The 25,866-nt window shown below is 47.4% G+C and overlaps 1 protein-coding gene across 11 annotated transcripts in view; it reads left to right on the forward strand.

The window, feature by feature from the left end:
* HYDIN (HYDIN axonemal central pair apparatus protein) overlaps positions 1 to 25,866 on the forward strand; it is a 338,541-nt gene that overhangs the window by 280,426 nt on the left and 32,249 nt on the right. For 7 of the 11 annotated variants that reach the window (XR_008425734.1, XR_008425735.1, XM_053915141.1 and 4 more), the window contains 14 exons: positions 64 to 282; positions 5,189 to 5,349; positions 7,633 to 7,730; positions 8,549 to 8,756; positions 9,949 to 10,161; positions 10,632 to 10,770; positions 11,779 to 11,944; positions 15,097 to 15,244; positions 15,686 to 15,893; positions 16,394 to 16,615; positions 18,051 to 18,220; positions 20,246 to 20,444; positions 22,160 to 22,318; positions 24,739 to 25,016. Coding sequence is in view for 8 of the 11 variants with exons in the window: in XM_053915141.1 (XP_053771116.1) it covers positions 64 to 282; positions 5,189 to 5,349; positions 7,633 to 7,730; positions 8,549 to 8,756; positions 9,949 to 10,161; positions 10,632 to 10,770; positions 11,779 to 11,944; positions 15,097 to 15,244; positions 15,686 to 15,893; positions 16,394 to 16,615; positions 18,051 to 18,220; positions 20,246 to 20,444; positions 22,160 to 22,318; positions 24,739 to 25,016 (2,588 nt within the window). In the remaining 3 variants the exon portion in view is untranslated. Of the gene's footprint in view, positions 1 to 63; positions 283 to 5,188; positions 5,750 to 7,632; positions 7,731 to 8,548; positions 8,757 to 9,948; positions 10,162 to 10,631; positions 10,771 to 11,778; positions 11,945 to 15,096; positions 15,245 to 15,524; positions 15,605 to 15,685; positions 15,894 to 16,393; positions 16,616 to 18,050; positions 18,221 to 20,245; positions 20,445 to 22,159; positions 22,319 to 24,738; positions 25,017 to 25,866 lie in introns of those variants that run through there. The other 4 variants (XM_053915145.1, XM_053915146.1, XM_053915147.1 and 1 more) reach the window with 4 other exon arrangements.

The following is a 25,866-nucleotide window of genomic DNA, read 5'->3' on the forward strand; positions in this document are numbered from 1 at the left end:
TTTTTGCCAAAATCTACCCCTCCTCTAAAATGGTACAAATACTAACACCAGGCTCTTCCCCAGGTAGGCCACCTCCACCCTGGGTGCGTCAAGGACATAGTGGTAACGATGAAGTCAGATGTGCCCATCAACCTGAAGAAGATGGAGATCAAGTGCAAGCTGTCCAAGATCATGTTCCAGCAACCTGCAGACCAGGTTCCCGACTGGGATGACCGCATGCGCACAGTAAAGTGGGTGGACATGCCCAGAAGCACACCCGGGACTCTCACCACAAAACGAAAAGTGAGTGGGACTTCGATCACAAATCTAGCTAGACCGGCCAGGCCGGGACGCCTAGTGCTCTCAGGTGTGACGTCTCAGATTTCCTCCTTTCGTGGAAAAAAGAAAAACTTCCCATTCCACCTGACTTTGATTTTTCAAGTGACAAACTAAACTTCCAGGCATGCCGCCTGCCCTGCATACTACATGTACCACGTGGGCCACACGCCTTCACTGGCAGAGTTTTAGATCGTCTTGATGTCTTGTTGAGCAAGTCCTCTCACCTTTTTCTTCTTCAGAAACGCCGTGGCTAGTCTTTCAGTGGTTTCCTTTTCCCTGAGGTGTCCAGAATTATTACAGATTAGTTACAGACAGAATCTCGTCTTTGGTTCATACATGCCCCTCTTTTAGTTTTTGCTTCGTTAGTTTCCTTATGACAATATAGACAATGATGGACCCACACGCAGCACAGGAAGTAGGACATGGATTTCCTGTGTGGTGCTCAGCCGTTCCTTCGCCCTGCCTCCCTCCTACAGGAAATCACTATCCTGATCTTGTTTGCTCGTCCCCTTGATTTTTGTCTTTTGTTTCTTTCTTTAACCCATGCATTCCAAAAGGCAGAACATGTGGTTGTAGTTTTAACTTCAGTTTTTAAAGGTTGTTGCATGTGCTTATCCACATTGTCACATGTGGCTCTAGTACACCCATTCCCTGCTCTGTAAAATTCCATTATTATTTTTTTAGCAACTAACAAAATTAACTGAGTACTTAGTATTAGCAAGAAAGTGTATTTTCCTTTTTTTTTTCCAATTGTAGTTGACATACATTATTCTATTAGTTTCAGATGTACACCCCAGGGATTAGACATGAGATAACTTCCTAAGTGACCATCCCGATAAATCTCACACCCATCTGGCACCTTACATAGTTATTAGAATAGTACCGACCACCATTCGACACTATGACAACATCCCCTGTACTGCACGTTACGTCCCCATGACAGCTCTCTGACAGCCAGTTTGTGCTCCTCAACCGCTCCATTACCATCATTCTTCTTTTGAAAGTTGTTTGGGGTTTTACTATTTTGGACAGTGTTTCTGTGAGCATTGTTCTTCAGGTCACGTGTATTCATTGGCGAGGGTGTTTCTTTGTAGAAGTGGAATTGCTGAATCGTAGGGCATGTGAATGTTCTACTTTCCAGGATAACTCCCAGATGTTTTCCAAGTGCTTTACCAATTTATACTCCAACTAGCAAAGAGATCTTACTGATCTCCATTTTCTCTAACACTCAGCATTGTCAGACTTCGTGATTTTTATCATTGAAATGAATGGGATATAGTTTCATTTGGGGCTTACTTTGCATTTCCCTGATCACTAAATAAAGTTGGATGTTTCATAAATGCCTTTTGCCCATTTTTTAAATTATGATGCCTGTCCTTTGTATGAGTTATTTTATTTTTTATAAGCTCTATAGTTCCTATTATTTGTCTGCAAATGTCTTCACCAAATTTTAGCTTATCTTTTCACTTTCCTTAATGTAGCTTTTCATGAACAAAGACATTCATCTCCCCTTTTATAATTATTTGTGTGTGTCGTTTTTAAAACCCTTCCCTAACAGGGAAGAAAAAGATTCACTGATTTTTTTTATATTTAAGAGGTTTGCTTTTGATATTTACGTGCGTGGCCCACCTGGATTTTATGGTATGAGGCAAGAATCCAATTTGGCATTTTTCCATCTAGATAACCAATGTTGCCAAATCCCTTTTTTGTTGGCCCTTCTGTTGTGATCTGCCATTACTCCCTTGTCATCTGAATTTTATGTGTGCCCAGGGTATTTCTTGTCTCTTTAGTCTACTTTACTGCCCGTTCTCCTAGTCCTCTGCCGGTTTTCCACTGCTTTGATTTCTGTAGCTTCATAATCGGCCTTGATATCTGGAAGGGAAGTCCCTCCCCGGTACTGTTTTGTTCAGAAGTGCTTCAGTTATTCTTGGCCCTTTATTTTTCTGTATAATTTTGGAATCTGTTTACAAGTACAGCTGACCCTTGGACAACACAGGTTTGAACTGTGTGGGTCCACTCCCAGTGGATTTTTTTCAATAAATACTGTTAATGGATTTTCTCTTCCTTATGATTTTCTTTTTTCTGGCTTGCTTTATTGTAAGAATCCAGTATATAATAGATATAACATACAAAATATGTGTTAATTGACTGTTAATATTATCAGTAAGGCTTCCAGCCAGCAGTAGCCTACTAATAGTTAAATTTGGGGGGAGTCAAAGCTATACAGGGATTTTTGACTGCACGGGGCTTGGTGCCCCTAACCCCCACGTGTTCATGGGTCAGCTGCACTGTGGAAACCCTCATGGAAAACTGAGTAGAGTGGAATAGGGTGGCGTCTATAAGTCAGTTCAGGGAGAATTGACAGTTTTATAGTATTAATCTGTCCTTTCCATTAACAAGGTATATTGCTGTATTTATTTAGGTCTTTAAGATTTTAAAATTATATAGTAGAACCAAGATGGCGGCGTAGGTAGACACACTGCGCCTCCTCGCACAACCAGAACTGACAGAGAATCGAACAGCAAGGGGGACCAACACCAAGGAAACAGAAAATAATCATTCATCCAGACTGGTAGGAGGGGCGGAGACGGCACTGGGGTGGAGAGGACTCGCGTGGCTGTGGCGGGACTGAGACGGGCGGAGTGTGGGACAAATGGCGCAGGCAGTCCGAGCACTAGCAGACCCTGCGGTCCCACATTTGCACAGATAAACCCAGAGGGCCGGACTCAGAGTGGCGGAGAGTGGGGCAGGCAGAGTGGCGGATAGCACATTGCGGCACCACATTCACCCACAGATAAACCGGACAAACGGCGGGCAGAGAAGCAGACCGCTGCGCAACCCAGGGCTCCAGCTCGGGGAAATAAAGCCTCAAACCTCTGATTGAAAGCGCCCCTGGGGGTTGGGGCGGCAGGAGAGACTCCCAGCCTCACAGGAGAGGTTGTTGGAGAGACCCACAGGGGCCTAGAGTGTGCACAGGCCCACTTACTCGGGGACCAGCACCAGGGGGGCCCAGTTTGATTGTGGGTAGCGGAGTGAAAGACTGAAATCCGGAGGAGAGTGAAGCGGGCGCCATTGCTCCCTCTCGGCCCCGCCCCCACGTACAGCATCACAGCGTAGCAACCAGCGCAACCCCGCCCCAGTGAACACCTAAGGCTCCGCCCCTTAAAGTAACAGACGCGCCAAGACAAACAAACAAAAAAAATGGCCCAAATGACAGAACACTTCAAAGCTCCAGAAAAAATACAACTAAGCGACGAAGAGATAGCCAACCTATCGGATGCACAGTTCAAAGCACTGGTTATCAATATGCTCACAGACTTGGTTGAATCTATTCGAAAAACAGATGAAAAAATGAAGCCTATGCTAAGAGAAACAAAGGAAAATGTACAGGGAACCAATAGTGATGAGAAGGAAACTGGGACTCAAATCAATGGTATGGACCAGAAGGAAGAAACAAACATTCAACCAGAAAAGAATGAAGAAACAAGAACTTGGAAAAATGAGGAGAGGCTTAGGAACCTCCAGGACACCTTGAAACGTTCCAACATCCAAATTATAGGGGTGCCAGAAGGAGAAGAGGAAGAACAAAAAATTGAAAACTTATTTGAACAAATAATGGAGAACTTCCCCGATCTGGCAAAGGAAATAGACTTCCGGGAAGTCCAGGAAGCTCAGAGAGTCCCAAAGAAGCTGGACCCAAGGAGGAACACAAGACACATCATAATTACATTACCCAAGATTAAACGCAAGGACCTACATCCAAGATTACTGTATCCAGCAAAGCTATCATTTAGAATGGAAGGGAGGATAAAGTGCTTCTCAGATAAGGTCAAGTTGAAGAGGCTCATCATCACCAAGCCCTTATTATATGAAATGTTAAAGGGAGTTACCTAAGAAAAAGATCAAAAATAGGAACAGTAAAAATGACAGCAAACTCACAGTTATTAACGACCACACATAAAACAAAAACGAGAGCAAACTAGGCAAACAACTAGAACATGAGGGTTGTCAATAAGGGAGTGGGAGGGGGAGAGGGGGGTAAAGGTACAGAGAATAAGTAGCATAGATGATAGGTGGAAAATAGACAGGGGGAGGGTAAAAGTAGTGTAGGAAATGTAGAAGCCAAAGAACTTATAAGTATGACCCATGGACATGAACTATGGGGGGGGAATGTGGGAGGGAGGGGGTGGGCAGGATGGAGTGGAGTGGGGGGGAAATGGGACAACTGTAATAGCATAATCAATATATTAAAAAAAAAAGATTTTAAAATTATTTTTACTATCATTTGTTTTCTTTAATAGTGTTAGGACTCTTCAGGGGTTTTTAATTGAGTCAATTTTATTAAATTATTTTTCTAGGAATTTTCTCTTCAACTGTTTTCATATGTATTTTCATAAAATTATTCATACTTTCTTATTATACATTTAAATCTGTAGGATCAATAATAATGTCCCCCCTTTTCATTTCTGATACTGCTTATTTGTTTTTATTTCCTTGAATAATCTCAACAAAGCTTTTTAAAATCTTTTCAAGTAACTTTTGGCTTTGTTGGTCCTTTCTGTTTCAGATTTATTTTCTATTTTATTAATATCTGTTCCTGTCTTTATAACTTTCTGTCTCCTACCTTGTTTGGGGTTCACCTGACCCCCAGTAGCCCTAATGTTTGTGCAGTCCTAACGCCCTCAGTAATTTTTTGTTTTCTTTCCCCATTTATGAGTCATTTCAGCTTTGCCTTAATCCTTTGTTCTGGAACTGGGGTTATGAGCTGGTGTTAATTCGCATCAGTAGAATAATGCACTGCTCTTCCCCCGCAGAGTCCCTGTGCTTCGGCGGGCTCTGCGGGACTGAGGACGCGCTGCCTTTGTTACAGGTGGTGGAGACGGACCCGGAGCCTGCGCACTCAGTACTGGAAGAAAACTACCGAGAACTGCAGCTTCAGATCAGCGCCAATGTGGATTTCGCGTCGTACAAGTGCCAAACGGGTGATGTGCGCTTTAAGGAAACGCTAGTTTACCAGACCCGAGTGTTTGAGTGAGTCATCAAAAGCCTCCCAACACTCATCAAAGTTGTCCTTTCATTCCATCACTCACTCTCCCATTCACCCAGCATTTGTCCAGTGTGTACGGCAGCACATACCGGGTGTCGTCTGTAGCATGCACCAGAGTGTCTGCGTGGGTCCAATGAAACATTCAGACTCACAAAGCAATTGAAGTTTACCCTTGAAATCAAGATACAGGCCAGGGGACTGGCATCGGGATCAGCTTCAGTGGGAATAGTCCCTGCAGCAATCCACCCCAGCACCCAGGAACTCTCCTTGTTGGCCAACCAGGTGACAGCTCAGACAATATCCACACTAGTGGGCATAGCGGCCATCCTCGTCAGGAAGCCCCGTGACCAACAGAAGTCGACATGTCTCGTGACCACTCCATAGGTATAGTTCCCAGGGTCTCTGCACGGGACTCGCCCTGTTAAAAGAGTCACTAAGAGAACCCCAACACTACAGCTTCCCTCCAGAGAATCATAATTCCACACTAGATGCAACTTACCAAACAGAGGTCACTTTTACTGTAAACAATGTTGCCTATAACACAGCTGACATTCCTCCTCTATTTTCTAGGGAAACTGAGCTAGAAAGTTAATTCAAAGTCAAAATTGTCCTTAGAAGGAGAAAGGGTTATTTTAACTCTCCACCCACACTCAGATGCAGGGAACAAGGATGCTGTGGGTCCTGCTCTCCAAGAGTTCATGGTCTTGAGTTGGGGGTAGTGGAATAGATGCACACAGGTGAACCGACAGCGCAGCATGATGTCCTGTGGAGGTAGGAAGTGTACCTGAAGCAGGCCAAGATATGGGCGAGACGGAGTGTCAGGGGGGGCTTCCCAGACAAAGTGGCGCCCCATCTGAATTTTAGAGAACAAATAGGAGGTAGCCCAGTGAGAAAAGTGAAAAAAGGAGTGAGAAAAAAAGGACCTTCTAGGTAGAAAGAGCACCATATACAAAGAGAGAAAGCCTGTGACTAATCTTTAAGAATTTCAAAAACAAATATGTAAATCACTGACATTTCTACTTTGTAAAAAGTAGTGATCAACATGTTGAACTCATTTTGCATTTGTTGCATTTAAAGTGTCCTCTACAAATTATTATAGAACCCAAAGACATAAGGAAAGAAATAGGATCTGCTGATGCCCATTACACCAAAGCAGGGATCGGCTAACTATGGCCTGTGGACCAAACCCAGCCAGCCACCTGTTTAGGTGAGCCGGGCTTGTTGGCACACAGCCACGCCCGTTCGTTTCTCTGTCGCCAGGGGCTGTGTTCACACCAGAACGGCAGAGTGAGTAGTTGCTGCAGAGACCGACCACACACAAATCCAAAAAATCTTACCATCTGGCCCTTTTCCTAAACCAAGGCTTCTTTTCATGAAGACTATTCTATGCCGCTAAGACTTCTCCACTTTTTAAACTTTTCCTTTAGGATGGAGACCACTACTCATAAATTCACACAATAAATATAAGCCCCTAAAGTCAAAGCACTCGTGGCTTCAGACCTGTGTGCGTGGGCTGCCCGGATGGGATCACGGAGATCTGATCTCCACACCCACCCTAGACACACGCCCTCCAAACCCCCATCTTCTCCTAGTCCCCTAACGCCAGGAGGGCGGGTTTCCTTCTCTCACACAACCACTTCCTTGTATCAAGCCCTCGCTCTCCTGCTGTCACTGTCTATGATCAAGTTTAACAGTGATTCCAGAAGAAGCTTCTATCTGCCTAGAGCAGGGAACCTTGAAGCAAGAAAAGGCTCCACCAATTCCGAATTTGAGACAAGTCTGTGTCTCAGCCAGTGAAAGCGTCTCAGGAAGAGGTCAGGTGGTTTCTGAGGACAGGGACGTTGTTTCTGGCGGTGGGAAGTGATTCAGAAGGGGGAGGGGCTAGGAAATTTGCACCCCAGGAAGGCACTGTCACGTGGGGTAGATTTTTGTGTCCTCTCTCACGGGGAGTTTTCAGGACCACCACGACACATGCTGAGTTCGCTGCCTAGAGGCCAATGGTATGCCGGAGGACTTTCAATGCCAAACATTTGGATATTTTTGCTTTTAAGAGTTATGTGTATATTGTGTGTTTTGCAAGGAAATATAATTGGTACATCAAATGCCCAATTTCAGATAAATTGCTTAAACTTGCCTTTTGAAGAAATATTTTTAAAACAAAGTGAGTTGACTTAAAGACGAAAGTGGCAGTGTAGATGATGGATGTGCAGACAGGACAAAAATCACTTGCAGCACATTCCTCAGACCGTTCCCTGGTCTGTGTGCAGGTTGGAACTGATTAATACAGGAAATGTGCAGCTGGAATTCAGTTGGACGTCCGAAGAGACAGCCAAGGCTGTCAGCTTTGCAATGCCAGATAACCAAGGTAAGTGCGATGACAGGTAAAAACCAAGGGTTTGAACTGAGTCCCCAATTAGTGTAAGAGCCTCATTCGTGGGGAAGTGAGCTCTGCTCCCATAGGCCCCCAAGTAGCTATGAGGAAGCAAAGCAGAGGCCTCCTGACGTCTGCAGAGCCAAAATGGGCCTGAGAAACAACAGCTGACCTCTGCCCTCCTGGAGCCTGGACTCTGGCCCCCAAAGAGGCCAGCATCCCCTCTCAGATCCCAAGGAATCTTCTCTTTTAGATCTGAACCTTCTAGGACATTACAGACCCTTGGAGAAAATGATGAAAACTATGAGCTGTTTCCCCAGGAAATTACATACCATGCCCAATTTGTAGCTGATTCACGGGAAGCACTTGATAAAGGGGCCCAGCACTTAGTAGGCAAGTATCCATTACTACTGCCTCAGTTTTGCAGATTCCCAGACCTTAAAGTGGGCCCTTATCCATGGGCCCCCAGATTGTGAACCCCTGCTTTGAAATGGTGATTCTCCAAAAATGATGTTCACAGCCCAACGTTTCTGAGGCAAAAGACCCACAGACATCTACTTGACGCACTCCCTTGAGCCAAAAGAAAAGAGAATCTTTGAAAACTTGATGGAATTAATGGCAGTATTTTTCACGAATCACCTGTGAGAACTGAGTCAGTTCCTTACCCCTAGTGACCAAAGTTAAGTATATCTGCTGGAGGAGGTGAACTCACAGACCGCACAGAGGGTCCCTAAGGACCTGCGAGTGGGTTGCCTTCACCCTGTCCTCCCACTGCAAATGCAGAATATCACTGGCTCTCCATCTGCCCCCAGGTTCCTCTCAAAAAGATCAGCTTAGCCAGGTCACACTGCCCACAGGCAGTACTCTGGACAGCGCCATGGACCACGGGAACGGAGCTCCTCCGCTGTCCTTCTCTGTGGTGCCCACCTCAGGCATTGTGCCTGTGGGGAAGACTGAGAAGATCAACGTGAAATTCTCCCCACTGGAGGTTGGAGACTTCGAGAGCACTCTTTTCTGCCAGTAAGGAGATATGCTCCCCAGAACAAGTTCTGCAGCTCCTCTCCCTCTTGTCTCCCACCACTACCACACTCTTTCCAACCCGAGACCCCTCCAGGGCCCCAAATTGCCACATTTCACTTTGGAAAGATTCAAAGCCTTTGGAGAACAGGGAAACTTTTGTCTTTTGTGTTGCTGCTTATCAGCCCTCTCTAGACTCTTCCTCTGACCCACCTCTCCCTTCCTGGCCACGTTCAAAAGTCCACTGGGCAACAAAACAGTTGGCAGCCAGGTGGGTTCCAGTCCTGGGGCAAGCATGAACTTGGGAAGGCTTTCTTGTACCTTTACTGATACTCGGTTTCACTAACTGTAAAATGCAAATAACAATACACACCTTGTAGAGTTATCATTAAAACTGAATGAGGTACTTCAGTGAAGCTTAGAACAGTGCCTGGCACACATTAAGCACAACAAACACTAGGTGGCAGTGATGGTGGAGGTGGTAGACCTAGTGCATAGTAAGCAAGGAAGAGATGGGGACCAGACCCAGTTAGAGAAAAGCCAATCCGATAACCCCTGGCCATGAAAGTCCCTGATGAGGCACGCGCTCCCAGGAAAGCTCCATGGAGAGCACCCACCTTGCAGAGGAATTCCATGAACCGTGGCTGAGTGTGGCAGAGACCTCTGTGAGCCATAGGAGCTTCCTAGAGAGACCAAAATCACTCCAGGGACCCTCCTGCACCTGGACCACCTTAACTTGAACTTGGAGCAGGAAATCTGCTCACATCCAGTTCACTTTATCCTAGGAGCTCAGGACACTTTTTTAGCATTTCTCCATCACTTTTCATATCCCACTAGCTGCCTTTGAGAGAGCCCAAAGGGTAAGCCTCTATGCCCATTTTACAGCAGGGAGACTTTCTCACCACCGATGGAGGAAGTAACGTGAGGCCATACTTGGACACACAGGAAGGACCGGGATCCAGGCTCCTCACACTCAGCCTATTCATTCATCCATTCAACCATTAATTAATGAACACCTACTATGTATCATGTACTGTTCAAGGCACTGAGGTTGTGTTGTTGACAAAGATGGACCCAGCCTCTGTTCTCACGGAGTTCGCATTCTCATAGATGTAATATTCATTTCCAACCAACTAAGACAGCAACAATTGATTAAAACTTAAATAAACACATACATACAATCTTATCATCTCAGGATTCCCAACCTGCCACCTGGAGAACAAGGCCCAGTTGTGTCAGCAAAAGGGCGGAGCCTCTTGCCAGTCTGTCATTTTGACCTGAAAGATTCAGATTACATCAGTGGTCACCGGCGGAACCCAGATCTGCGGGGGCCTGGTGGTGGGATTCTGGATCCAAACACCCGGGTGATTGAGTTCGCCAGTGTGGGCATAGGAGGGAAGAATCTCCGGTGAGTTGCTGCAGTTTGCATCAGTTGAGTTAATATCAGTCAGTTATTCTAAAGAACTCAGAGGAAGAATTGAGAGAATCGAGCAAGATGGGTTCCTAGAAGTCGGTTTAATATCCTGGGGTTGGATTTGAGAGAGCTGCTACAGTAAGAAAGTGAATCCTGTCTCCTTAGTTTTGACACTGTGGGAAATTTAGAAGGCATGATAATATAATCCCTGACCACCACCTTGACCACAGAGGATGACAGGGACAGAAGGGCCCTTGGCATCATTATTACTCCAAAGTCCAGAGCTCCAGCTCTACGTTGGACCCCCATGTGAGATGTAGTTTTCATTTCTACAGTGACAAAGTATCCGGAACTGTTCTGATTCCCACACAGGGGAACCATGGTAGGGCAGGTGCTAAGAAAGTCTCTCTTAATCCTCAATCCCCTCTCTCACTCTCTGCTATCAATTCTTCCCGCTTGGCCAGGACTTTTACAATCCTCAACCCAACCAGTAGCACCTACTCCTTCTGTTGGATCTCCGAGGAAATCGAAAGTCTCCAGAACCCTCCAGCCTTCACGTGCCTTACAGAGAAGGGCCTCATCCACCCTGAAAAGAAAGCTGAGGTGAGTGTGTGTATGAATGAGGGCCACTCGACCCTCTCTGCACAGCAGGTGTGCCATGGAGACAGAGTGAGGGAGAACAGCTTCAGGGTGCATCCATCAGTGGGTATTTCTTGAATGACAACTATATACGTTAGGTAGTCGTCATCAACAAGACAGGCCTAAGCTCTCCTGCTTGGCCATGGAGAAGCAGATTTCTAGTATTTGGAGTTTAAAAAACTGAGGTTATTAAAGCAGGAAAGGGGAGCTGGATACCCAACATTGCCTGGACACTATAGGACAGTGTTATTTTTGTCCAGGAGACTGGCAGCAGTGAAAGGACACAGATATGTTTTCACTCGGTCAGGTCCAAGGGCAGAACAGAAAATTGGAGCCACGCCCCACACCTTAATCCTACTGTTTCCACAGTCATCCAGGTTAGCAGGTCCGGCTTAAAGCAACATGAACTCACTGGCCAAAATAGATCTGCAGGCCCCATTTCTTGTAAGTCCTGCAGAGAATCCTGGAGGCAGAAATAAGTCTGTGAAGCAGAACTTACAAATTCAGATGCCTTCAGGAAGGGCATATAAGTGAAGGAAGCAGGCCGAGGGCACCATGACAGGGAATGCTGGGCACTGGACCGGCTGGCCCCGGTGTTTCTCTGGACACAAGTGGGCCCAGGGTTGCCGAGTCTCCCAGACTTTTTGGGAAAAGTCCAAATTCCAAACTTCTCTCTCAATCTCTCCATTTGTACATGCCATCCAAAGACCTGGTGGGAAATATGGCAGCCCAGCCAGCAGGGGCTGTGATGGGGAAGACCCCCTCAGAAAGGCCTGTGGGCAAACAGGGCAAGCAGACCCTGGTGTGGCTGGTGTTACCAGATGCACACGCCCTTCGGAGAGGGCGGAAAGGAAGTGGTGACCTGGCCACGTCAGCCATAGAACTAACCCCAGTGCTGACAAGCCTCCAAGGGCCCGTGGAGTAAATATACCGAAGTGCCTCTTACCACTCTGTTCCAAACTCTCTTCATAGATTGTCTTCCAGTACACGCCTTTCCATCTGAACATCACGGAAGCATTCTGGACTTTCTTAATCCCTGAACACAACATCACAGTCCCCTTCCTGCTGGTAGGCAAAGCCTCTGACCCTCTCATCAGTCTGGACAAGTCCCACCTCAACTTCAGTTGTCTCCTCATTGGTAAGGCTGCCTCTCGGTTTACATTTGGAGTTGTGTGACCTATAGGGGAGGGAAGTGGGACCAACCCAGCAATGAGCTCCAGGAGCAGACTTGGGTGGGGACTTTTCCTGGTACCCTCCAGGAGCGTGTCTGAGGGCGTCTCTCACTGTTCACAAAGCCACAAAATATTTGCCACTCAATCTGATTTCCATAAAGTATCTCCTAAACCCACACACTAATAACCAAAGGAAGTTTAGGAGCCTTGTTACAGATCCTACCTGAAAGATTCCTTCAGGGCCTGGACTGACTATCTCCATTTGCAGCACCTCATGGCAGCCCCATCCTCCTTGTGTGCGCCCCAGACAATGGGCTGTACTTGTTTGCTTCTTGGTGTGTATACAGGATTTCTCTGCCATCCTTTCATGCAGTTATTTGGTTCAACCAATATTATCGAGCCTTGTGGGGCCTAGGCACTCTTCTGTAAGCTGGGGATGCAATGGATAAAACCAAAGTCCCTACCCTCGTGATGGTTATATTCTAGGAGTAGGAAGCAGACTACCGACAAATAAGAAAGCAAAATATGAGGTCTGTCCAGAAGGTATCCAGCCATGTAATATGAAAAATAGAGACATTTATTGAAGAAGATACAAGAAACATTGTACATAGGACAATGACACCTCCGTCCCTTTCAAAGTAGGCACTTTGGGACCTCACACAGTTCTCCCAATTACCATCAGCTGCCCCATCATATTTTCCCGAATCTCATCAACAGTCTGAAACCTCTTTCCTTTTAAAGGTGATTTTAGTTTTGGGAAAAGCCAGAAATCTCAGGGTGCCAAATCTGGGCTGTAGGGGGCCTGAGTCACCTGGGTGATTTGAGGTTTTGCTAAAAAACTCTTCATGAGACATGATGCATGAGTGGGCATGTTGTCATGATGAAGCTGCCAATCACCAGTTGCTCGTAGCTGCAGACTTCTGAATCATCCGAAGTTTTCAGGGAAGAATGTTCAAGGTTAATGCAAAATCTGATGCACATTTGATGCTCTCCTCATGTGCTCAGTCATTTTGAATGCGATGGCCACACAGTGCACATGCTCACTCAACAGCATCTATTGCCCCCACTGACTAGTACAGTGAAGTCATCATTGTTCACGCATCGGCATTCCAGTCCACTCTCTTTGGCTGCCAGGTTACACCAATGTCATGCAAATCATTCTCAGTTACATTAACAGTGGCTGAACTCCTTCCAGACAGACCTCATATATAGCATGTCAGATGTTGATAAGGTTAGAGAGAATAAAGGATGCTAGTTGGTAGTGGGAAGATGACATTTGAGCAGAGACCTGAAAGAAATAATGGAAGTGATTGCCAGGTCCCTTATAACCCTAGGAATCTCTCCCATGGATGTGTTAAGTGTGTGTATTTGTGTGTGTGTAAAATACAGCCAAAGCCAGAAGGCTTTTTAGTAATTCAATTGTTTATTTATGAAAGTAATAAGCCAATCAATGTAGCGTTGTATAAAGGAAAATTTCATAACCTCTCCCCACCCATCATATCTCATCCTTCCCTTTCCATCAGAGAAAACCAGTGTTAACAGTTTGATGTGTGACATTTCCATGCTCTCCTTATACTGCCACATATAAGTAAGCAGGAGGAAATCATGATATTTAGTTAGGTTTTCAAAAATAAGTGAGTAATGTATCATAAGAATAACAACAGCAAGACAAACAGAATTTAATCTTGGAAGGCAAGGGTCATGCATTTTGATATAATCACTACATTAACAGTTTAAAGAAGAACCACCACGTGATCATATTAATACAAGCTGAAAGGCATTGCTAAAATTCTGAACAAAAACTCTAATAGGAAAACAGGACGAGAGGAAAACACTTGAATAAAGAATGTTAGCCAAAATCAAGAGGCAAATGTTATCTCATAGTAAACCACTAAAACCACATCAATTCCCATCAGGAATTAGGCAAGGCTGCTCATTATTGCCATTATTACTGAACACTCCCTTAGTGACTTTAGCAAATACAATAAAACAAGAAAAATAATTGGCATAAACAGTGGGGGGAAAAGAGACAAAACCATCCCGTTTTGCTGTGGCTGATTACTTCAGACATAGAGAACTTTGGGAGGCTCTAGAAGAAAAGCAAAACAAATACTAAATCAACAGGATAATTTCGTAAGCGGCTGGATGCAAGACAAGTATGCAAAAACCCATAGTTTCTCTTTCTTTCAGCACTGAGCTCCTAGAAACAGAAACAAAAATTCTCTTTAGTATTGACAAAACCTATACAATATTCAAGGGTCAGCATAACAAGAAAAGCACAGGAGCTATATGAAGAAAACCATAAAATCTTATATAAAATGTCCCCAAACAAAATCTGAATAGTTGTCAATTCTGCCAAAAGTAAATGCAAATTTAATCAAGTTTCCATTAAAATTCCAGCTACAGTGGCCAGGAAAAATACAGACACATAGTTAAATTTGAATTTCAGATAACAGCAAATAAAATTTAGTATGTCAGCATAAGTATGCCCCACACAAGATTTGGGACATACTTATCCTAAAAAATTATTTGCTGAATCTGGTAACCTTAATCCCAGAGGGTTGCACGGGCAGGGAGACAACTGGATACAATGGCTCGAAAGTTCACATGGAAAAATAAATGCTCTACGACAGGCCGGGAAAGTAAGAAAAAGCACACTAACGCCAGCAGATGGGCTAACCAGAGCGCTGTCAGGGCGCTTAGGGCGCACCCGAGGTCTGATCTGAAGAGCTCCATGCAGGGGTGCTTTACAAAGATATGAGCAGAACTAAGATGCCTGCCTGCCAGGGAAGGGGAAGACACCGTTAACACAGGCAGGAAGGCATTGGGTCTGAAGAAACAAGGAGGGGGGAAAAAAACAGTGTCACCTGAATCCCAGGAGAGCTGTGACTGAGGCAGAGGAGCCACCTAGCAGGAGCAGGCACTGGGTGGAGTCGAGTTCCAGAGTGAGAGCTGGAACCCCTCCAGGGGAGGAGGCTCATGTGTAGAGCTAAAGGAAGAGAGGTAGTCCAAGGCCAAGGAGCGTGGAAGAGGGAAGAGAAGCAGCAGAGCAGCATCTGCTGAGATGCTTGGGGAGCAGGCCTGAGGCCTCGCCTGAGGGCTGGTGTTCCCTCCTCAGGCCGAGAAGCCAGGGAGACTGTGCACATCATCAACAGGGAGGAGCAGGGGTTCAGTTTTACCTTCCAGGACAACTCCCGATATTCCGAAGGTTTCAGTGACAGCCTGGTCATCTCTCCCATGGAAGGCTGGCTCTCACCGCTGTCCAGGTAAGGAAATAGGAAGGCGCCCAGGGCTTCACCCTCCCAACACGGCAGGTTCCCAGGCCTGCCAGCCAAGAGAATCAGTTTCCCTTAGAGGGCCCCATCTGCAGTACAGTCTTCCAATTCTGCAATTTAGGTGCTAGCATTTCCACTCTGTCCTGCTCTTCCCTGCTGTTCACTTCCCTGATGAATTGTGGAGCAGTGGGAATTTTAAGCCCTTGTTGTCAATATTTTCCTTATACATGTTCTTTTCCTCATCATCTACTACATCTGTGAATCCACAAAGCAATGTCCTGCCTTGCCTGGAAAACCTTCCAAATTCATCATAATTCGGAGTTACAATGCCTTTTACTCATAGTGTACCAGGTAACCCATGGGGCTCATATTCTTTAGCAGATCTTAGCAGGTGGCCTAGTCGGCTAATCTGCTGTCTTCTTCCCCAACCAGGTTACCGATTGATATTTTCTTCACACCAAAGCAGGAAGGAGATGTGAACTTTAATTTGATCTGCAATGTGAAAAATAAAGCCCACCCTTTGACCTTAAATGTCAAGGCTGAGGGCTACACTATGAATGCAGAGGTCAAGTGCAAAGACAGGACTGGTTCAGTCACTCTCCTGACTCCCAATCAGACTACGGTTGTCAACTTCTATGAGGTAAAGGCGTGAGAGGGCCTTGCTTTCTCTTGGTTTTGACACTGGCTGGGAAAGGCAGGTAGTACCAGTGAACAGTAGCGGAATCTCTCTGTTTGAAATGCCAGGGAGATCAGGAGAACAGAAATATACCAGGAGCCGCTCCTTCCCCAGACGGTGTATGGTTTTGATGTGAACACTTTTCTTATTTTACTTTTCCTGGGGTGGAGAAATGGTAGGGAAAGGGAAGAATGCTTGTATTAAACATACAGGAAGGACACTCGGCTACCAAGGGAGGTCTAAAAATTAAATTGCCGTCTTACTCTTCCAGTTTGAGGGGGCCCCAACACTTGGTAGGTCTTGCTGTAGTACCTGGCCACAATTTAATTGTCCTCAACTCACTCACATCATCTTCCATTCCTATTTCTCAAAAGACATTTCCCCCCAAATTGTAACATACCCTTACCCCAGAGGAGTGAGCCATGGTTTGCATTCACTCAACATACCACTCTGTTCTCTCTCAGGTGGAGCTGAATGAATGTGTCCAGTGTGAATTCACCTTCATCAACACTGGGAAGTTCAACTTCAACTTCCAGGCAGAGCTATCTGGCCCCAAAGCCCTGCTGCAGTACTTGGAATTTTCACCCACTGATGGCAGAGTGGACGTGGGGCAGAGTGCCCCTGCCTTCCTGTCTTTCCAACCTTTCAAGAAATGTGTCCTGAAGGGCCTGGAACTCAGAATCAAGGTGAGACCGTCTAACATTGCCGGGCACTGAAAGCGCTCACAGCATTCTGCCTTGGAGGATTACTTCCCCTGGGTGTTTCTGGTCTTCCCCACCCTGGAGTGTGGGTGCGTGCGAGGCAGTCCCCTAGCCTCTGTTAATGGTAACAACCGAGGTGCGCAGTAAGTGTGAACTGAAAAGCAGTTGAGTGTCTGTGCACTGGTATATCACGCAGCCATTAAATTAAGGGAGATAGATGGGAGGTGGAGAGCGAGCGAGAGAAAGAATATATACATTTTCCAAGATAAGTTATTGAGTGAAAAACCAAGGAGTTGCGATGTCAGCAGGGACGGCAGAGAGGGACCTCTGAAAAGCTGCTCTTCTACAGCACTGAGAACACCGGCACAATCTATCAAAATCAACTCTTTCACAACTCCTGCAGTTAACCCTCTCCCCCTTGCTATATTGGCCTTTGACCTCCTGGTCACCAGACGACAGTCCCTCCTGCAGCCCTACCTGTGTCCGCATTCCAGAGTGGAAGGAAATAAGGGGAAGACCTGAAGGCAAAACACTTTCCCAGCAAAACCTTGACTCTTTATTCAAAATAGGACACCTTTTGTTTACACCCTGATGACCACCCTTAGGGGCAAGGAGAATGGGAAATCATGTAGTTCTTGTCCTTTTCCACCTGGCTGACTTCACGGAGCCTAACACACTCCCGCTCCATCCATGTTGTTGCAAATGGCAGTATTTCATCTATTTGTGGCCGAGTAGTAGTCCGCTGTGTCGGTGTGCCACCTCTTCTTTATCCAGTCACCCACTGAAGAACACTGAGGTGCCGTATGATTTCACTCATATGTGGGGTCCAAAACAAAAAGCAGCGAATGAACAAACACAACAAACAAAAACAGCACTACAGACACAAACAACAGAGTGGTGGTTACCAGAAGGGAAGGGGGTCAAATACAAGGTGACGGAAGGAGACTAAACTCCAGGTGGGAAACACACAATAGAATGCACAGATGTCCTAAAGTTGTGTACCGGGAGTTTATATAATGCTGTTATGTCATGTTACCTCAATTTATTTAAGTTTTAACATGTCTTGAAAATGGGAAATCAAGTATTTTCGCCTGGGCACGTTGCCATCCAATCTGAATTCTGCAGATGAGGACGCCTTGGGAGTTAAATGCTGGCCTGTCGCACGCCTCTGCGTTCAAGATAAAGCATCACTTCAGGAGCAAAGCAAGGGCCAGTGTAGGGCCTGACTGCAGAGTGGCCCGCCTTGCTTTTCTTAAAGGAACAGACTTCTAACCAATGAGTCAGAATCTCTGCAGATGGAGCCCTGGGACCTGTATTTTTTGAAAACACCCGACTGTCCCCCCCTCCTTCACCTGAGGACTGAAGGGCCCTTTCCTCCCACTTCTCCTAATCACGCTCCACCTGCCCTTCCTCCCCGCAGATAAGCCACGGTCCAACATTTATGTGCAGCATCTCAGGCTGTGCCGTGAGCCCTGCTGTCCATTTCTCCTTCACCAGCCACAACTTTGGGACCTGCTTCATCTACCAAGCCGGGATGCCCCCATACAAACAGACCCTGGCCATCACCAACAAGGAGGAAACGGCTATGAGGTAAGCAGACTTCCCAGAGCCTCCAGAGGATGATCCTGCAGCTCCTTCTGGGACCTACAGCTTCCACCCCGTGAGGTCCGGCCATGACCGGAAAAGAAATGTTATGGGAGTGAGTCAAACACAGGTGGCCACGAATCCAGAGTCTCCTTTCCCCACCACTAATACTCATACTTGGATAGCCATGAGCTTCCCTGCTGAAAAGCCTCTTCCTGGAGTGAGGAAGGCAATGCCAAATGACTTGATGACAGGCTAGATGGCTTCCATTTATTTTCCCCATGCAACAGACGTGGAAACTGAAGCTAAGAGAGTTAAAAAGTGAATTTCTCAGGTCAGTGATCTCATAGACAATAGTAGATCTCTACTGAGCCTAAGTCTTCTGATTGAGATCCACTCTGCACCATCCTGTGTAGAATGTTCCAGTCCAGGTTTCTGGGCCCTGTTAAAGACCAAACAAAACAGAATCTCCAGAAGCTGGCCGAGGGACCTGTGTGTACCCAAAGCTCTCCTGATGAGTTCCATGCCATAGGACTTCCTTTGATGACGAAGACGTTCTAGATCTGCCCTGTCCAATGTGGCAGCCTGAGCTACATGTGGCTACGGAGCACTTGAAATGTGGCTAGTGAAACCTGGGGACTGCATTTTTATTGTAATTAATTTTAATTTAAATTTAAACAACCACAGCCCTGGCTGGTGCAGCTCAGTGGATTGAACACCAGACTGTAAAGCCAAGGGTCGCCGGTTTGATTCCCATTCAGGGCACATGCCTGGGTTGTGGGCCAGGTCCCCAGTAGGGGGTGCACAAGAGGCAACCACACATTGATGTTTCTCTCCCTGTCTTCCTCCTTCCCTTCCCCTCTCTCTCAAAATAAATAAAATCTTTAAAAAATAGGAATAAAAAATAAACAGCCACATTGAGTAGCATGGGTCGAGGTTCCAATCTGAGCTCTTCCCTAGCTATGTGGCTTTGGGCAAATATTTTAAACAATTTGTGCCTCTGTCTCATGGCCTTGAGTGGGAGATAATAATAGTACTTCCCCTGTAGGGCTATTAGGAGGATAAAGTTAGTCCATCTAGAGATAGTACTTAGACCAGTGCCTGGAACACAAGAAATGCTCAATTAGTATATGCTGTTGCAGCGGCGGCGGCGGTGGTTTTCCTGAATATTAAGTTACAGAGTGTCACTAGTTAAACATCATTTCTCCTTGCACTCCTTCCTGCATGATTTAATTTAATGAGCCTTACTCTGTTCACGGCATGAAGCTCTATTTACTGGCCTGGCTGTACTTCTCTAAGCACCGTAAGGTGGACAAGGAGACGTTGTGATGGAAAGAAAGGTCTAGGTGCCTTCCTACCCACAGGTGGAGTAGGGTGGGCGTGATCTTTGACGATGCCGTGTAGCTGAGTGATCAGTCGGCATAATAGCAGCTCGCCCTTATGGCATGTTCCTCTGTGGACTGTTTAGTGACTGCTTTAGTCACTTTATCCGTGTAATCCTCACAACCACCTTATGAGGTAGCTACCACTACCCCATTTTACAGGTTCGGAAACCGCGGCCCAAATGGGCTGAGTAGCTTCTCTGAGGTCACATGGCTAGTTAGTGGTAGAGCCTGGATCCAGACCCTGGGTGTCTGACCCGAGACCACGTACTCCTCCCCACTGCCTTTGCCGCCCAGTTACTTCAGGAAGCACTTCCTTCTTATGAAAGGCACAAAGCACGAACTGCATTATCCAGGAACAGGATGACTGGAGTGAGAAGAGCACTGGGCAAAGGGCCATGGGGCTTTGAGCTTGAGACCTGGTTCTGCCAGGATCTCAGGGTGTGATTTGAGGTAAGTGACTTGACTTTGCCCCAGAGAATGTGGGCTGGATTGTTGCTGGGGTCGCTCTCAGCCCTTAAATTCCATGGCTGTAGGACTGCAGGGCAGGAAATCCATCAGGACCAAGCTCCAAGCGATAGAGGGACCGAATCAGTGCCTCTGGGTCAGCCTTCTCGGAGCTTACGCACCCTCCTCCTGATTTCCCCAGCATAGACTGTTTGTACACCAACACCACCTACCTTGAGGTGAACTTCCGTGTTGATGTGATAAAGCCAGGAAAGACAATAGAGATTCCAATCACCTTTTATCCTCGAGAAAGCATCAGTTATCGAGAACTCATCCCCTTTGAAATCAACGGGCTCTCGCAACAAGTGGTAGAAATCAAAGGGAAAGGCACCGAAATGAAGGTAAGAGGAGTTCCAGAGGTCTTTGGGCGGGCACCCTCCTCCTTACCCTTCCCAGCCACACTGGCCCAGCTGAGCCCACACCCGGCCTCCCCTCTCCACATCTCCTGCCCGTTAGCTGCTCTGCCAGAGGTCAGCAGTCCCATCTGAGGGGTGAATTGTCAGATCAGACTCAAGTGAATCATAGATCTTACTCAACACCCAACTTCACTATAGCAAAGGATGTAGGCAGTAAGCACAGGCAGTGAAAAACATTCTTTTTCTTGGGAAGTTTGAGACTCCCAGATCGAGGATCCCAAGCATGTCCTTTTTCTCCCACATGAGGGCATGTTTAATTTTCGGGTCTAACAGGCAAGACTTGTTGTAAGCAATGTATGCAGATATGTCTCAGTCATGGAACATCTTTCCTTAACACCACGGTGATTAACGTTCTCCAGCCACGGGTCCCAGGATCAGATTTCACTGAGGCGCTCCTTCTTACCAGGTGCTCCTAATGGAAAGGGAAGGGTGCAGTCCTCCCACTGGTCCCTGTCTTCCCAGTGTCTGGCAAACATTTAAGTGTCTGTCTGGTGGGAGTATTTGCACTTAATGGGTGTTCTGGAAGACTGGAGATCTTCCAAGTTTCTCAGGAATGCATGGGACACTTCAGCACCAAGAAAAAATGGGAGGGGTGTATTCCTGGCTACCTTCCCCTCAAGCCAAAGGAGCAACAGAACAATGCCACCTGGTGTGTCTGTGCGCAAGTCAGTGCCAGGGTCCCTTATGATGTCATTGATTCATTCATTTGTTCATTCTTTCACTCATTCAACACCCATTACGTATTAGGTACTTTGGGAAAGTCAGTTCCTGACTCCTAAGAGCTCACAGGCTAGTGCTGAAGACTCACCCTTTAGACAAAATGGAAACATGTGGACTGGCTATAGTTGGAGGGAGAGAGTGCAGTTCAGTGACTGATTAAATGACAGTGACCAGTGGGTGCTGCTCATTGTGGGTCAGTGCCTTCCTGGAGGGCAAGGCCCAGCCTGGCCTTCATCTGATCCAGGCCGACATTGTGTCCAGTGCTTTAGATGAGGACTTTGAAATGTATTTATTTACCTTTCCACCTCCACTGCCACCAGTCTAGTTCAAGTCGCTGTCCTCTCTCACACCTCAAGGCTTTCTCTCACGCCCTCTTCCAGTCCATCTGCACAGAGGACCGAGCCAAGGTCTCTCACAAAATACATACTCGATTGGGTCACTCCGTGCTTCCCTGGCTTCCCACCCTTCTCAGATCTCCCTGGGCTCCCAGCCACAGGCTGGGACTGAGCCACTCCTTACAGCTCAGGGCCCTGCTCCCCCCGGAGATACTCTCCAACCAAACACCCACCCTGACTCACGCTGATTAGACCCTACCCTTCCTTTAACTCTCAGTGTAAGCATGCCTTGGGGCCTTGGGGGGTCCCTAGAACCCCAGTCTATCTCAGCCCCCTCCAATGTGCTCTCAGGTACCCGGAGCTTTTCCTTCACATCTCTTACCTGGCTGTAGTTATGTAATTGTTGTTGAGTGGGCATTTTACGCACAAACATGTTTAGTGAGTGAGTGAATGCACATCTAATGTGAAGAGTGTGGGGCACCGAAAGAGAGGGACCTCCCAAGGCTCACCAGGATAGGCGTGTGATGTTTATTTTTCTCATTCACTGACAAACCCTCCCTCCCTGCTGTCTTTCTTGTCCCACAGATTTTAGTCCTAGATCCAGCCAATAGGATCGTGAAGTTAGGAGCTGTCCTGCCAGGGCAGGTTGTGAAAAAAACAGTTTCCATCATGAACAACAGCCAAGCCCAGCTCACGTTTAGCCAGTCAGTCCTGTTCTCAATTCCAGAACTCCAGGAACCTAAGGTTGGTGCTCGGGCTCCCAGGGGCCTCTTCGTGCTTCCTGGGGACATAAATGACCTTGGTAGCAACACTGACAGCTCATGGGTCCCCTGCCCCTGCAATGTGCCAACACTCGAACGGCTTTCCACACACCACCTGTGTTCGTCTCCACAGAAACAGTCCAGTGTTCCTGCTTTTATTACTCTCATTTTACGGATAAGGAAACCAGGGCTCAGAGAGGCCACATTCCTCTAAAGAGCAACAGAGCGAAACAGAGAGAGAGCTGGACTTGATGATGGGAGTCAGTGAGTGCTAGTGAATATACACGGATCCTCCATGTAGAACATTTGAAAACTATGGAAAATCACAAAGGAAAACAGTTTTGCCCAAACTCTCTTACCCAGAAATAATCACTTAACATTTTGGTGCCTATCTTTCCAGTTTTTTCCCTACACATTTTTTTTTACAAAAATGAAATGACAGTGTTCATACTGTTTTGAAATCACCGAGCAATAGAGCGTAAACATTTTCCATGTCCTTCAGTGCCACGTGTTCGTTTCCACCCCCACTGCAGAGGTAGGCCGGGTGTCTGTTTCTGCTCATTTCAGGTGGCTCTAATGTTTTATATCACAACCAACAATGTAAAGCGATGTGACTGGAGCTTTGTGTGCGTCCTCGGCTCTCTGCTCAAGACAGTTTCCTAGAAGAGGGCTTGTTGGATCAAGAAGAAGAGTATGTTTCAATGCACATCGCCAATCTGCCCCCTTTTCACTCCCATCAGCTGTATGAAAGACACACGCTTGCTCCCTGGACAGAGAAGCCACCAGGCCCAGCCGCCTGCTCCCATCTCACAGGCAGCAGCATTCGGGTGGCCCCTGTAAACAGGCCGAATGTGCATCATTCCGAGGGTGAACTTATCCATCCCCTCAGTCAATTCATTCTTACGTTTACTCAGTAAACAGGTGCTAGGTGCTAAAAATGTAAAGATGTGTCTTAGTCAGCTTGGGCTGCCTTAACAAAATACCATAGACTGGGTGGCTTGAACAGCAGGCCTTTGTTTTCTCACAGTTCTGGAAGCTGGCAGTCTGAGATCAGGGTGCCAGCCCGGTCTGTTTCTGGTGACGGGGCTCCCCCTGCCTTGGAGATGGCCACCTTCTTGCTGGGTGTGCACACAGCAGAGAGCGAGCGAGATTGAGCTGTCTGGGGTCTCCACTCCCATCATGAGGGTCTGTCTCTTGTGACCTCATCGAAGCCTAATTACGTCCCTAGGATCAGGAGGGAGCTGCTCAAAGGAGGGTCCGGGGCCACGGAAGGCCTCACGGTGCAGAGAGGTCTGCGCTGAGTGTCACGGGCCAAGGAGGCACTCCCAAGGCACACAGACTGGGGACCGTGTTTCTGGCAGGCCCAGGTATACAGCCAGGAAAGAGTCAGTGCTTTTGGAGAGCCATATGTGATTCAGTGTGACAGGAACACTGTGGACCATCTGGAAGGGCAGGACACAGAAAACTCGGCTGTGGAAGGCCAGCCAAGTCAAGAGACCTGGTGGGTACCTCAGCCCAGGACCCCCTGTTGCTCGCGTTGCCATTCGGAGAAAGCGGACACACTTGTTGCTTCCCATTCCTCATTAATCCAAATGAGAGTCCGCAGTCCCAGTGGGTCAGGGCGCCTAACAGTCTGGCCATGCCCATCTGCTTCTTCGATCAGACTCGGCGCAAGCTGCCGGGGTGACCTGTGCTGACACCCTCACCCCCTCGCAACATCACTGGGTTATGAGAAATCTCCAGCATCTCTGCCATTGCACCTCTCAGCCCATTATCTCACCCCCTGCTGCCTCAGCCCAGTTTCTGGCCACTGCTCAGAACTCTGTACCAAAGGGAGCTCAAGGCTGAAAAGGGGTTTGGCTTCTTTAAAGCTGATTTTGATTTGCCTTTACCAGGACAAAGCGGGAAGAGAAGACCATACAGATTCAAACAGTGGTTCTCCACCTTTAGAACACACGGGTCCCCCGGAGCACTTTGAAAACGCAGATTCCAAGCTCCTCCAAGGACACTGACCTAGTCGGCCTGGGGCGGGACCCAGGGATCTGCACTGTAACCAGCACACCCAAAGTGTGAATAGGGACCCGGGGAGAGCTCCTCAAAACCCCAGCACTGAGGGTTTTTATTTCCTCCACCAGAGAGTAGGGGTTATTGGCAAGAGGTTGGAAGGAGAATTAATGTTTGTCGAATGCCCATCCTATGCGACACATTTTATACAGCTGATCTGAGTCAGTTCAGTAGCTTGTCAAAGATGACACAACTGGTAAGAGACAGCAGGAGAGAGATCTGCCCCCTGGGCTGCTGCAGCCCAGCAGCGAGACCTCCCGGAACAGAGGCCAGACCTCCCGGAAAGGAGGCCGCAGAGCCCCGTCCTCCTCAGCTGAGTCTCGCTGTCGTCTTGCCCAGGTCATCACCTTGATTCCGTTCCACAACATCACCCTGAAGCCCAAAGAAGTCTGTAAGCTGGAAGTCATCTTTGCCCCGAGGAAGCGGGTCCCTCCCTTCTCCGAGGAAGTGTTCATGGAAAGCATGGGGCTCCTGCGCCCCCTCTTTCTCCTCAGCGGCTGCTGCCAGGCTCTGGAGATCTCCCTGGACCAGCAGCACATTCCCTTTGGGCCAGTTGTGTTTCAGACGAAAGCTACGCGTCGCATCCTCATGTTGAACACGGGCGACATGGGTGCCAGGTAGGAGCTGGGGCAGGGAGCTGGGACGAGTGCAGGATCAGATTAGACATTCGTTTCACAAGTGCGGCCACTTTTGATCTCTTCCCCCCTCCCTTTCACATCTCCTTCCTTCCCTCAAAACGTGACAGCAGTGGCCAGTCCAGGGTGACCCTGCCCCCACCTTTACTAAAACTGAGATGACAGAGAATTTCGCTTGGTGCCTGTTATACGCCCTTTATGTGGCTCCTCTCCTCTAATACCAACAATTCCACTGATCCATTTCACAGACGAGATAACTGAGGTACAAAAAGACCAGGTAACTTTCCCAAAATCCTGCATTTAGCAAGAACTTAACCACGCACAGGTGCAAAGCTGAGCATTCTTACATAGAAGATCCCATTTGATTACCCCAGAACCCTCTAAGGTCAGTACTGTATTGTCCCCTTTTCGCAGATGAATTTGAGGCCCAAGGAGGTCACGCTGCTTGCCTGGGGTTACACAGCCAGGGAGTGAGAAAGATGGGATTGGAACCCAGGTGTACTCGTGGCCGCTTGCCTTTCCAGGCCCTTCCCACTTGCTAGCAGGTGCCCACCCCAGTCATGCCACCAAAGTTGTACAGGCTGTGCACCACACACCTGCAGGGGCACCCTTCACACAGACTCAGTGTGAAGCGCCCTTAGGGTGCAGTGTGGCAGGCCTGGCAATGGACATACATTGGTCTGCACCGTCCACCCTGTCTCCTGCCTGGACCAATGCCCAACCACAGAGGGATGACCACACAGGGCCATCGGATCCCAATGCCACCAAGAGCAAATACAACTCCCGCATGAAGAAATCGTCTCTACCCTCCTGGATTTGACCTAAGAGGCAG

The sequence above is a fragment of the Desmodus rotundus genome, chromosome 12 (genome assembly GCF_022682495.2).
Source record: "Desmodus rotundus isolate HL8 chromosome 12, HLdesRot8A.1, whole genome shotgun sequence".
NCBI lineage: Eukaryota > Metazoa > Chordata > Mammalia > Chiroptera > Phyllostomidae > Desmodus > Desmodus rotundus.